The following is a 13,718-nucleotide window of genomic DNA, read 5'->3' as shown; positions in this document are numbered from 1 at the left end:
TATAAGTGTATGTATATGAGTATATATACATGAACATATTTCCTAGCTCTGTCTACTGAAGAGTCCAAGAAGGAAATACACTCCAATAGCAAGGAACCACATTGTGCCCAGATCGTAGTTTCTAATACCATTCCCCACTAAAAGAAATCAGGGCTCCTCAGAGAATGAATGATTCCAGGGCCATGGCAGGGTAGGTACAAGATGAGAGTGGAATATCTTTTTAAGCCAGAAAGTAAGGAAGTGTTAAGTTCTTTTTAAAAGTGATGGGACATGGGCTTCCCTGGTGGCGCAGTGGTTGAGAGTCCGCCTGCCGATGCAGGGGACACAGGTTCGTGCCCCGGTCCGGGAAGATCCCACATGCCGCAGAGCGGCTGGGCCCGTGAGCCATGGCCGCTGAGCCTACGTGTCCGGAGCCTGTGCTCCACAACGGGAGAGGCCACAACAGTGAGAGGCCCGCGTACTGCAAAAAAAAAAAAAAAAGTCCTGATAAAAGTGATGGGACATGGCACAAGGACACAGAAGGGACGCTAACTGGACAAACCTGGGACAATTTGACCACCAGGGTAAGTACAAAGTAAACTACTGAAAAAAACAGGAATGTATTATCCATACTAGTACTAAGTAGATGATAAATCAGTGAGGGAGAAATGAGGACTTGTGCTTATAGTAGAATGCCAGAGCCGGCTGGGCAGTGTGAAGGGAGGGCTGGAGAGGGAACACCACATTTTGCCAACCATCATGGTAAATACTGGATTGGGTGAGGGGATCATCAATGAATGCCAAATTTGGGGGCAAATTTGACGAGGAACAGAATATTTGCACTGTCTTAGAGAGTCTCCCTCAGAGACTACTTATTAGTTGCAAAGGTAATAATTCAGTGGAGAAATTAGGCAACATTTTGAAGGTGATCAAAATTAATATCTCCAATGAGGGACAGATGAGACACAAATGGACATCACGTACCTCCAGACGTGATACCCAGAGGACACAACATGACCGATTCAACAGTCCAGCTGGGAGTGATTTTACAAACTCAGCCACGAAAAGAAGCATACAAACACAACACAAGAAACTTTCTGTTAACAAAAAAGGGAGAAAGGGGACTGTCTACTTCAAAAATGTCTATGTTACAAAAGACTGTGGGGAATGTTCCAGATTAAAAGAAGTTGAGGAGACATGACAAGTAAATATGGTACTTGACCCTAGACTGGCTGCTGTACTTGAGGGGAAAAAAATGCTATAGGGGACATTACTAGGCCAACTGACAAAACTGAAATATAGACAGTAGATCAGATAAAAGTATTATATCCATGTAATATATGAAGTTGATAATTGTACCAACGTTGTAGAAGAGAATATCCCTTTTCTTAGGAAATACACACTTGAGTATTCAGGGGTAAAAGGACATGATATATGTAACTTAGTTTAAATAGTTCAGAGAAGAATTATGCGTTTGTGTGTGTATACACACCTGCCCAGACACCCACAGGGCATGTAAACACAAATGGTAAAGAGAATGGGTAAAATGTTAACAAAAGGTGATCTTGATAAAAGGTATACAGGAATTCTTTTTACTATTTTTTTTTGCAACTGTAAAAAGTTGGATAGCATTTCCAAATAAAAAGTTTTAAAATGCAATGGAATTTACGAAATAGATAATCCTCAAGTTTGTCTTTATCTTCTCGTGTGTCTGGAGATACTATGTCTGCTCCTTCTTACAAAGAGAGTTCTTTACTTGTTCAATATTTAATGTTAAGACAACTGCTATCAAACATTATACGGGGGGAGTTCCCTGGGGGTCTTGTGGTTAGGCTTCGGAACTCTCTCACTGCTCTGGCCCGGGTTCAGTCCCTGGTCTGGGAACTGAGATCCTCAAGCCTCGTGGCACAGCCAAAAAAAAAAAAAGTTTATATGGGTTTCTAGCTGGATCTTTTGAGTTCAGACAAAGGAAGATTTTATTAAAGAGTTTAATTTACTTTGTATGTGTGGTTTTTGGGTTTTGTTTTGTTTTTTGGTTAGATCGGAGCTCTGATAGCCTCGTGATTCTCAGACCTCCATGATGGATGACACATCATGTAAGATGCATGGTTCTCAGCATTTGGGTGTAGCTTTTTCACTTCTTCTCTCACTCAAGAAGGTACAGTGGAATTCAAGTGAATGAGGATGACAGTTTTATTGCAATATTCTTGAATCTGGTCTGATGTTTTTTAAGTAAATTGCAAACCTCAGTACTATAATTATTATTAATAACAAATTATTTTTGACACATATCTCAAAAATGAATATAAATTTTGGTTAAGAACTAACGCAGAAGCTTGTGAGATGAAGGGAGGGAATAATGGTCAGAGACAGACACGATAGGGAGCGTCACCATTTGCCCCTACGGTCCTCCCTGTGGGCCAGATCCTTTCTCATCTGCATCTCACTGAACTCATTCATTTGTCCAACACATATTTGTTGAGTGCCTACTGTGCACCATGCGTGAAGTATATCAGTGAACAATTGACAAAACCCTTGCCCTCATGAACTGAACGTTCTAGCTGGGAGAGAAAGACAACAAATAATAAACATAAAATATAACCAAATGATGGAATATGTTAGAAAGTGATAAATGGTATAGAAAAAAAGTAGAGCAGGTTAGGAGGGGCTGGGAATGCCAGGGAGGGTGGCTAGCAGTTCTTAATGAGGTGGGCTGCGTAGGCCTCATTCGGAAGGTGATATCTGAGCAAGGACTTGAATGTGGTGAGGGAGTGAGCCATGTGGTTTTCTAGGGGAATTGTGTTCCAGGAAGAATGAACTGCCCGTCAAAGGCCCTCAGCAGGAGGGAGCATGCCTGGTGTATCTGAGCAACAGTAAAGAGTGTGGTGTGGCCAGAGTGGCATAAGTGAGACAGAGACTAATAGAAGAGGAATCCTTCCCTTTCATCACTATCACATTTTCCTAGATATTCTTTCCTTGGACTAACTCTCCCTTGGATTATTGTACTGAACAATTTTGGACAACCACACCCGCCCCGTCCCTGGCACTTTTAGGACCCTCCCTTCTGTCACTATGGGCTCTTGACTGACCATCCCCCATCATGCCCCCACCCCCAGCCCTGCACATAGCCTAGGCCTCATCAAGCCCTATCCCACAGGGGACGAGAGTCCTGTGCCCTTGCCAGCCTGTGGGACCCGTCCTATTGTGCAGCAGCAGCGCATCTGGCACCTGTACCGAGTCGTCTCTGAAAATATCAGCGAATGGAAGTGCATGGCTTTTGCCAAGGTGCTGACACCCTCCTTGGACCCCCTGCCTGGGAGTGGAGAGTCTGCGTGGGTCGGGGTGGGGAAGGGTCTCCAGCTGCCAATGTGCCTTTCTCCCTACAGTTCAATCTGGCTATGGCCCAGGAGAAGACAGATGGCTGGCTGACAGAGGCGGCCCAGATGAGTGCAACCCCGGGGCTGCACAGCCCAGTTCTGCAGCGCTGCATGCACGTGCTGGAGGAGTTCTGCAGCCTCCTGCCATTGCTCACCAGGCTGGGCAGCCTCCAGCTGCAGAACGTCAACTTCCAAGCCCTCCTGCGAGGTGGGTTTGGGTAGAGTCAGAAGGGAGGGGAAGGGAAGGACGTAGGGTTTGAACAATGGGACAACTAAGTTCCCTATTGCTCTTTTTGGAAACACCTTTCCTCCCCAGGTTGCCCTGGCCTTCCCTCACGGACCACAGCCTCCTTTCCCCCACAGGGACAAACATTCTTAACCTCTCACACTACCATGTGGGTCCTCTCTGCTGACTTGGGCTGGGCTGGGCTGGAGTCTTACCTCTGGACTGAATTGTGCTCTGGACCTTAGGTTCTGGGCCCTTGCCTCTGTGTCGTGCTGTCTGGGAGCTGGGCTGGGCTGGGCTGGACTCTGCCAAAGACCGAGAGCTGCTCTGACTTGTTGTCCCTCCCCCTCCAGACTTAGGGTTAGGCGATCTCCACAACATAGAGCTCCTAACAGTGGGCCAGCTGCTCTCTTGTCCCCTGCTGGAGTTTACAGATCGAATCAACCAGGTGGGCTCACCCCCGCTCTGCGCCCACAGAGGAAAGGTGGTCCAAGCCCAGGGCCTGTTTGCTAAGCTCTAATAGAGCCAGTTAAGGCTTAGCAGCCCCTTGAGACAAGGGGGACAGTGGGTGTTGGCTTGTAGTGGCGTGGGGTTGCGATTGCTAGCCTGCCTGGAGGGTATGGGGACCTGATGGCTAGTTCCAGAGGCTCTGTGACGGAAAATATGTCCCTTCCCTCCCAGGGGAAGGAAATGGGTGGCAGCCCTGAAGTTGTGGGCACACAGGATGGCAGATGTCCCCTGGCCCAAAAGAGCATGAGCTGACTGAGGCATTGTCTGCTCAGCTGGAGCCTTGCAAAAAAGTGGGTTTCAGGGCAGCAGCCCTAGGTCACAGTGTGATGCTGGTGGCCTGTCTTTGAAGCCTGATGGTCCCACTCTCCATCTCTGAGACCTCCACTCTCCTGGGCCCTGGCCCTTGAGTCCCAGCTCCAAGGCTATCCCCTGAGCCATTAGCCAGTCCTGGTTCCTGAGACCCAACTGTTCCAGATCTGGCGGTGTGAAAACATACGGACTCGTGCCCAGGAGGCCCTACTGCAGCTGCAGCGGGCCTGGGAAGCACGACAGCTGCGACTGCTCAACTTCATCCTGCACGTGCCGTATGAGCCCCCAGCTTCAGAGCGCTCCAAGAGACAAGCGCCCCGCAGCCCCCAGTGGCAGGTGGTGGGCAAGGATAGTGGCACCTTCATCCTTTCAGGTGAGACCCAGCCCTCGTGGCCCAGTGAAAGCCCCTGCTGCTGGGGAACGTATTCATCCCCCAAGCCCTGCCAGATCTGGCTTCTCTAGCCGGGGCCCCCTCCCCCCTGGACAGCCTGAGCCATCAGTCTGTTCTGAGACAATATCTTCCATGTAGCCCTCGTACAGTCTTAATCTTCTTGGGAGCCCCCCATCCACTCCCTCCCACCCAATGCCTGGCCTCTTCAGCAAAGGTCCTCCCCTTTCTGGGTGTGCTAAGAAATTCCTCGTGGTCACGTGTCTCCAGCTTTCAATGCTCTGTCCTCTAGACTGCACCCACTCATTAATTCCTTTGTCATTCCCTCATCAAACTCACCTGCCTCTTCTGAACCAAATGCAGGGGACTCTGAGATTTACAGACCGAAGTGCCGTCCCTTGCGGACTCCCAGTCCAGTGAGAGAGGGACAAGAGAACAGAGACAGGTGCATGACAGAGCACCTAACTGAGGGCAGTAGCATCTCAGAAAGAGGACCAACATCAAAGGACCGGGAGAGTTAGAGAAATCTTCCCTTCCCTTAGGCAAAGGCCTCATTCTGACTTCTGAAGGAGTAGGAGTTTGCCAAGTTTGCAAGGGGAGAAGGGCATGCCAGTCAGAGGGAGCAGCATATGTACGGGCACTCAAGATGGTACAATTAGGGAAGTAAAGGAGAAATTCTCTTATCCAGCCTAATTGAAACCCAACTGGCAAATTCAGAAAGTTAGTTAAACAGGGAAATCATAAAATATGCATACATGGCTTAAGATTTTTATTTTAGCTTAAATCATATAATGTACATTTATTTACTAACCTTTTAATCTAAAGACGAGGTTTTCTTTGATTTGCAGTCAAGTGATAGAAGCTCCTCACTGCCTTTCTTGCGTTAATACATCATCTGCTATTTCCACTTTCAGTTTCTGTAAAGTTGAGAAGTGACGTGAGGACATTTGTAAAGCTATCTGAATCCAGAACTTTTCTAGATTTTTATTATAATTTCACAATCTTAAAAAATCGCCTTGCCTATATCTAATTTAATGTCATGTTTTTATTGGCTTTACTGAAACCCTTCCATAGTTTCCATAGAACCAGCAACTATTTTGCCACCCATATTTCAGTGGTTAACATGATATAAGATTAACTTCTGTAATTAAAATTATAACTCACACAAACGGAACTCACGTAAACAAGTTTGCAAACACACTCTGACTCTTGGTGAGCATACTAGGTTCAACTAGTAGAAGCAAAAAAGTTTGTGTCTTCTAGAGAGTAGTTTGAGATCTGTGAGTTTCAGTGTATTTTGGGTATCAGTCACCCCTGCCCTTGCCCCATCTGACTGCCAGCTCAGCTCAGCTCGAGCCCACTCTTCCTTAGATTACAGCAACCTGCAGGATTCTATCCAGGAAAGTCTTCAGGTGTTGTTCAAGTTCCTGGCCACCCAGAAGTCAGGAGACTTAAACAAAATGGCGTTGGAGTGGGTGACTATCATGCATGGCCTGAGTGAGTGCAGGCCTCTAGCTGGGCTGATGGGTGGGTCCTGAGGTGAGATGGCCCAGAAGGATGGGGAGAGAGGTCGGGGGTGGGTGAGGACAGAGTGAGGACCTCCTTCAGGGCCACTTCTTGGGCTGAAATGACCAGGTCTTTATTCACGCTGCAGGTTTTCTCTCCTTCGAGCAAGGTCCCTGGGTTCTGCTGAGCAGAGTTTTTTGGGAGTGGGGCATCCCAAGAGGGCAGGAGCAGGCTGGACCCCCTTGCAGAAGCTGGAACCCTAGTCTCCCTCCAATGTTCCCCTGGCTGCTTCTCACAGGTGCCCTGCTGCAGGTGTGGGTGACTTTCCAGCAGAAGTGGATCTTTTTGAATAAAGTTCTGCATGAGATGAAGATCCAGTTTCCTAGTTCTGACCTGGTAGGGAAGGGTGTGTGTGGCAGAGTGGACAAGTGCTACTGGACAGTGGGGCTCAGGGCGGGAGGGGGATGCCGCCCTCACTCTCACCTTCTCTCTCACCACAGCGCTCCCGTTTCGAGGCCGTGGACGAACAGTATCGGACCCTGATGAGGATCTCTGTAGCTGACCCCCTGGTTCTGTCACTTATAGTGCCCAGTGCCAAGCGGAGCCCTTCTTTCCAAGGCCAGCAGCTGCAACAGCTGCTGCAAGCGGGCTCCGTGGAGCTGGAGGGCATCATCGTGGCTCTGGAGAGCGTGCTCTATGCCATATGTGCTCACTTCCCCCGCCTCTTCTTCCTCAGTGGCAGTGAGCTGGTGGCCCTGCTAGCTGCCCCGCTGGAGTCCTGTGAGGCCCAGCTATGGGCACGACGCTGTTTTCCTCACGTGCATGCCGTGAGCTTCCAGTCCAGCCGAACTGATAGAAGCACGGATGACCGGGAGTCAAGCCCAAGCCCACAGACTCAGGTGGAGGCGCTTGCAGTGCTCGGGGCAGGTGGGGAGGAGGTGAAGCTGCCGGGGTCCCTTCCTCTGCATTCAGATCTCCCCAGGTGGCTGGCCTCCCTGGAGCAGGGTCTGCGTCTGGCCCTGGTGCACTTGCTGCAGGACTGTGTGGCTGCCCGTCTTGCTCTGGGCCCGTCCCTAGACAAGGCCTTCAGGCAGCTGCCCCAGCAGAGCCAGTCGCCCCCGCAGATGTATGTCCAGCACTGGCTGGACCTAGTCCAGGCCTTCCCGTGGCAGTGTGTGCTGGTGGCAGAGGAGGTGGTATGGCGGGCCAACATGGAGGAGGCTCTGCTTGAAGGGAAGGCCCCGGCCGCGGTCCCCATGCACGTGCGCAAGCTTGACGTACTGGTGAATTTTTTGCGGGCCCGGAGGGCCTCTCGGGGTGAGCAGCCCCTGCCCTCTGTCCGCCAGACCAGCCTGCTCAGTGCCCTGTTGGTCATGACAGTGACTCACCGGGATATAGCACAGCTGCTGCAGGAACGCCAGGTCAGTGATCTGACGGACTTCCACTGGGCCCGCCAACTCAAGTACCGCCTGGCTTCACCCCACACCACTCCCCAAAGCCCCCTGCAGAGTCCCAAGTCTCTCGCACCTACTGAGACTTCTCTGTCACCAGCTGCATGCTGGATAGATGTGCTGGGTCGGTCTTTCCTGTACAATTACGAGTACCTGGGTCCCAGACTGGGGTCTCTACCCAGCCTGCTTCCTGAGCGGCCGGCCCTAGTGCTGTTATTGGCCCTGGAAGAGGTGGCCTGTGGGACCCTACTGGGCCCTGATGGTGTGGGCAAGGCAGCTATGGTGAAGACGCTAGCGCAGGCCCTGGGGCGCCAGCTGGTGGTGGTGCCCTGCTTGCCTCAGATAGAGGCCCAAAGCCTGAGCAATTACCTGAACGGTGCCCTGCAGGGTGGTGCCTGGCTCCTGTTAGAAGCAGCTCAGCACTTGCCCCTTGGCTTACTCTCTGCCCTGGGCCAGCGCTTGGCCAAACTGCGCCACCTCTATGCCCCACTGTACCAGGAAGCTTCCCGAAGTACCAGCACCGTTGACCCCGCCCACCCCCAGCTCCTCGGCAGCGGCTTCTTTGAGAAACATCACGTGGACGTGCGCCTCGGCTACGGCTGTCTCCTGACACTGCGTGCCCTGAGCCCTGCCGTGCCTGCCAACCTGCGCCAACTACTGAGGCCTGTGGCACTGACACTGCCTGACCTGCGGCAAGTGGCAGAGCTGACCCTGCTGGGTGCGGGGATACGGGACGCCTCCCGCATGGCTACCCGGCTATCCAAATTCTTCTCCCTTGAGCGTGAGCTGGTGTCTGGGCCCCCGCCCTGCCGCTTGCCCCTGCTCAAGAAGGTGCTGGAAGACATGATACAGGCTCTAAACGTGACCAAGGGGGATCCCAAGTCCAAGCAGCCCTGCAGCCTAGCCGCCATCGAGGAGGCCGCCCTACTGCGTGCCCTGCTGCGCTCCCCGCTGTTCAGCATCCCGGATGGGGTCCACCTGCGCAACCTCCAAGAGCTGCTCTGTGGGCTCTTCCCTGCCGCCAGCGAGGTGCTGGCAGAGCCTATAGCCCCCGGGCTGAGGAATTCACTGCTGGTGGAGGAGTTGCAGCAAGGAGGCCTGCATCCCAGCCCTGATATTCTGGGGTCCCTGGAGCAGCTGAGTCAGGCCCTGGGCCAGGCCTCAGGTGTCTTGCTCCTGGGCCCCGCAGGCAGTGGCAAGACCACATGTTGGCGCAGCTTATTTAAGATCCAGAACTGGTCGGCAGCCATGGAGGACCCCTCGACCCAGAGCTGCTGCCAGCCTGTGGAAATTACCCACCTGTATCCCAGTGTCCTCAGCCCCCAGGAGTTCCTGGGGTGGCTGGAGGGCCCCTGCTGGAACCACGGTGTCTTCCCCAGGCTGCTTCGTGAAGCCAGTCGGTGTAAGACTGTGGGCGCAAGGGGGCAGGTGCAGGAATCAGTGGGGATTCATCACTGGATAATATGCGATGGGGCTTCCGGTGGTGCTTGGCTGGACTCCATCACTTGCCTCCTGGGTGACCCCCCCCAGCTTAGCCTCCCCAATGGTCAGCAAATAGCACGACCCCCAGGTACTTTTCTTCTGATGGAGGTGGGAGATGCGACAGGCATGTCTCCCACAGCGGTGGGCCGCTGTGCCCTAGTCTGGTGCCGTGGGGAGCAGACTTGGCAGGCTATGCTGAGCGCCCTGATGGCAGCCCTGCCCCAGGAGTACCACCTGCAGCTCCAGACTGTCACTGAGCTCAACCACCTGGCAGAAGTGCTGGTGCCTGCAACGTTCCGATTCCTCACCTGCCAGGGTGCCAGCTCCCTGCTGCAGGTACATGGGCAGCAGGCCGTTTGCCCAGGTGTGGCTGAAGTCACCAGCTTGGCCCGCATCTTGCGTTGTCTGCTTGACCCACACCTGCGCACAGATGAGAAGGAGAAGGCCCATATCCCAGGTGAAGGGAAGGGCTGATGTGAGAGCTATGTGGCCTTGAGGATAGCTGGGATATAGCTCGAGCCTGTGGCCCAGGTTCTTAGGTGGACTTGGGCCTGGGGACTGAAAGTGAAAAGTAATAGCCAACCCCTACTCTCTTCCCCCAACTCCCTCCCCTTTTTCCTCCTGGGGCTCCGATTCTGGCCGTGGTGACCTTTGCAGAGGACCTCAGCTATAGTGACCCTGTGGCCCGAAGCTTCAAGTCCTCGAAAAGCAGCTCTCTGCGCCTGTACCAGGTTGACAGTGACGCTGTGCCTCGTAAGCGCAGGGAGCACTTGCTGGCTGTCAGCAGCTTTCTTTTTGCTTTGATCTGGGGCTTTGGAGCCCACCTTCCCTCCAGGTATCTACAGGGATGGGGGATGGGGCATGCAGAGGGCTGAGATGGAGTGAGTGGCCCATGGGAGTCAAAACCCAGGTGACATTGTTGGGGGAGGGTGGAGTGTGTGAGTGTATCGCAAATGGAACTGTTGTAACTGTCTGACACTTTTGCCTGTATGTCCATCTGAGCAGGCTCTGGCCCCTCTTTGATACCTTCCTGAGGGATTCTATTAGCTGCCTCTCCAACTACCCTGAGCTACCAGCCTCAGCCTTGGTGTTTGATCTACATGTATGCCCTGAAGATGGGACGCTGGCCCCCTTCACTGGCCAATACCTGCGCAGCCGCATCAAGGGAACTCAGGGCACCTTCAACCCTTCTCCTCAGGTGTGAGGACAGTGGGGCAGTAGCTGGGGCTGGGGCTCAAAGAGATATCCTGGGGCGGTCCATGTCCTAGGCCTACCTGCTCCCGTTCCTTGAAATGTTTTCACAGTCTCCAGAATGCATGCAGTGTTCTGCAAATACAGCTTTAACACAAGATTCCTAGACCTTTACTTTCGGCTAGATCGCTGTGCTAACCTGGAGCTGCCACAGTAAGCCCTGCTCCTGTCCTATAGACCGAACGGCTCTTGTATGTGGTGGACCTGCTTCTGTCAGAGGGACACCCGGTGCTGCTGGCTGGAGAGGCAGCCACGGGGAAGTCAGCCTTTGTGCACGTGCTAGTGGAGCCACAGCACCCTTACGTGTCCAGCCCCATCCACCCTGCCGTCAGTCCCGCCCACCTTCGCCTCCTGCTGAGCCGGGGCGTCCAGGGCCAATCACAAGCCAGCCCGTGGCCTGGGCAGCACGTAGACTGCAAAGGCTTTCTCCTCTTCCTGCTGGAAGATCTGCACCTGGCTGCTTCCGGTGAGGAGCTGGGAGGAGGGAATGTGTCATTGTCGTCTCTTGAGACTGGAAAAGCCCTAGCAATATTCGACTCTCAAACATATACCTACAGACCAAACTTCAGTGTTCCATTCTTAATATCTTCTCAGTCTACGTACGCTCCCTGAATAATCCTGTCCTTTGCGTGGCCTCATCCACCATCTCTATGCTCTGACTGCTAAATCTCCGTCTCCAAGATCCCCTTCTAAGCACCAGATCTGTCTATCTAACAGTCTGCTATATGTCTCTACCTGGTTGTCCCATTGACACCACGGATCCAACTCTGAACTCATCATCCTCCCCCAAAACCCTGCTCTCACGTGCCCTCTCAGTACCTGGTACCACCATCCATCCAGTCACTGTAGCCAGAAATCTTGTTGACATCTTCCCCTCCCTCACCAATATCCAGTCACCATGTGTCTTCATTTTGCCTCCCAAGTATCTCTCAAAGCTCTCCACCTATTTCCATTCCATCTTCCCTGGTTCAGGCAGTCATGACCGGGAGCTCTGGCAAATGCTCTTCAAGGTTTCTTGTGATGAGTCTTTCTTCTGTAGATTTTTATGCTCTGTCCTCTAACTGGATTCAACTTTGTAACGCAGGCATCCAATAAGTTAGGCTTCCTCTAGCCTCTGGGATCGCCATCCTCTCGGCCTTCTCTCCTGCATTTATCTAGCTAAATCCTACTTATTCTTTACAAATAATCTCAGGCAGTATCTCCTCCAGGAGGTCTGGGCCTCCAGGCTAGGTTCGATACTCATCCTGTGCTCTGTACGAAAACCTATGACAACTATGGTTTTATGACTGTGCGTTTGCTAGCCTGCCTCTTCCATCCCGCTCTGAGCATGTTTCCACCAGTCTCGGTTTCCAAACCTTCCTACTCATTAACCTTCACTTAAGGAATATGTAATTGGTCTTAGAGGTAGGATTTGGGGCAGAAGAGGGGGAAAAAAGTCACTCACTCCTAAGGAGAGTGCAAGGGAGAGAGAAGAACTTACCAAGTCCCAACACACCAGATGCATAAAATTCCTTAGAACCCCGTGTGTGCCAGGAGCAGACCCAGTGAGGCAGGGAGAGGAAGAGTGGGGTGACACTGTCATGTGGACTTACGCCTGTTCTCTCTGTTATTCTTCACGGCCCACAGACCCAGAGAAGAGCTGTCAGCCGGTGTTGGAGACTCTGCGCCAGGCCATAGACGGCACCGTGTACGCCCACAGCACCTTGGAAGTGCAGACGCTGCAGCCTATAGTCAACTTCCTTGCCACCGCCACAGTGCCAGGCTTCTGCGAGCTCCCGCTGTGCCCACGCCTCTCTCGGCTCTTCACCGTGCTGGCCCTGGGCAGCGTGACCCTGGCCACGCTGCTGAGCAGGCACGTGCCCAGCATCCAGGCCTGGCTTGAAAGCTTCCCCTCTGTGGAGCGGGAGAGTGTTCTAGCAAGAGCCCTGGTCCAGGCGTCGGTGGAGGCCTGGGAGGCGGTGCGCAAGCGCTTTCTGCCCTCACCCCTCCGCCCACACTACCGCTTCTCCCTGCACTCTGTGAGCCAGCTGCTGGGCAGCCTGCAGCTGCTGCCCATCAGGGTGGGCTCCCGGGCTTTTGTGGATTGTCCCAGCCACCAGGAGCACCTGCACCAGGTGTCCGGCCTATGCGGCACCCGCCTGGCAGTCACGATGGCCACGTGCAACATAGTGCGTCTTTGGTTGCATGAGGCACAGAGAACCTTTTGTGACCAGTTGAGCAGCCCCGGGGAACGCTCCTTCTGTGCCAACCTGCTCCTAGAGGTAGCTCAGAATGTTTTCTGCTGTGGGCCAGCGCCCCCGAGCCTGGGCAAGGGCTACGAGGAGGAGGAGGGGGAAGAGCAGGTGCCTGGAGTGGAGTCCGAAGGGGAGCTGGACCAGTGGGGGGACCTGAGCGACAGCGGCAGTGAGACCGAGGAGGACGAGGACCCGTACGGCCTGCAGGTCTGCACAGGCTCCGTGTCCAATGATTCAGCGCCGTCCAGAGCACCAGTAAAGAGGGTGGCCACAGGGAGCCTAAGTCAGAAGATAAGCCAGGAGGAAGGCACAAGGACCTCCAACTGCAAACTCCAGCTGAATAATAGAGCCAAGAACTGGTGGCAGAAGACAAGCCAGGTAGACGTGACCTCCCCGCTGTTGCTCCAGGTGCTACTGCTCCGCCCCCAGGAAAAGCCCTCAGACCTGGTCTTCAGTCAGGAACTGACACTGCGGTCCAACTCGGAGAGCTCCAACCTGTACGTGGAACGGCAGTGGGTGAGCCTGGAGGAGCAGCTGGCCACATCAGCTGCGCAGCTGAAGCTGAGCCCCCACCTGGCCCGGTGCCGCTCGATGGCCCGGCATGTGGCCCGCCTGGTCCGGGTGCTAGCCAGGCCCAGGCAGCATGGCCTGTTGCTCTCGGGGGCTCAGGGGACTGGGCGCCGTACTGCCGTCACTCTGGCTGCTAGCATTTGTCAGGCCCGCCTCTTCCATCTGCCACGTGGATCAGAGGAGGCCGTTCTCCAGTGTCTGCGGGATGCCAGCTGGCATGCTGGCGTGTTAGGCCAGCCAGTGGCCCTGCTGGTGCCCAAGGGTGTGGATCTCACTACCCTTCATCGCCTGCTGGCCCTGGCAACCTCAGGCAGGTTCCCTGACCAGTACACAGAGGCAGATCTGGACAACATTGAAGAACATCTCCCCAGGGACAACCTTAGTGTCAGGCAGAACGTCAAGAAGGAAATGCTGTTGCAGAGGTGAGGCCCAGAA

The 13,718-nt window shown here is 53.6% G+C and overlaps 1 protein-coding gene across 1 annotated transcript in view; it reads left to right on the top strand.

Annotated features, from left to right (window-relative positions):
- Positions 1–13,718, top strand: part of DNHD1 (dynein heavy chain domain 1) — a 66,241-nt gene that overhangs the window by 36,858 nt on the left and 15,665 nt on the right. The window contains 11 exon segments of the mRNA XM_030831243.2: positions 3,137–3,264; positions 3,366–3,564; positions 3,936–4,030; positions 4,567–4,774; positions 6,161–6,286; positions 6,594–6,691; positions 6,796–9,685; positions 9,886–10,063; positions 10,234–10,426; positions 10,657–10,945; positions 12,106–13,705. Of these exon segments, the coding sequence (XP_030687103.2) occupies positions 3,137–3,264; positions 3,366–3,564; positions 3,936–4,030; positions 4,567–4,774; positions 6,161–6,286; positions 6,594–6,691; positions 6,796–9,685; positions 9,886–10,063; positions 10,234–10,426; positions 10,657–10,945; positions 12,106–13,705 (6,004 nt within the window).

Source organism: Globicephala melas, chromosome 8 (assembly GCF_963455315.2).
Source record: "Globicephala melas chromosome 8, mGloMel1.2, whole genome shotgun sequence".
Lineage (NCBI taxonomy): Eukaryota > Metazoa > Chordata > Mammalia > Artiodactyla > Delphinidae > Globicephala > Globicephala melas.
The sequence above is the reverse complement of the archived record's forward strand: the minus strand, read 5'-3'. Positions and strand labels throughout refer to the sequence as shown.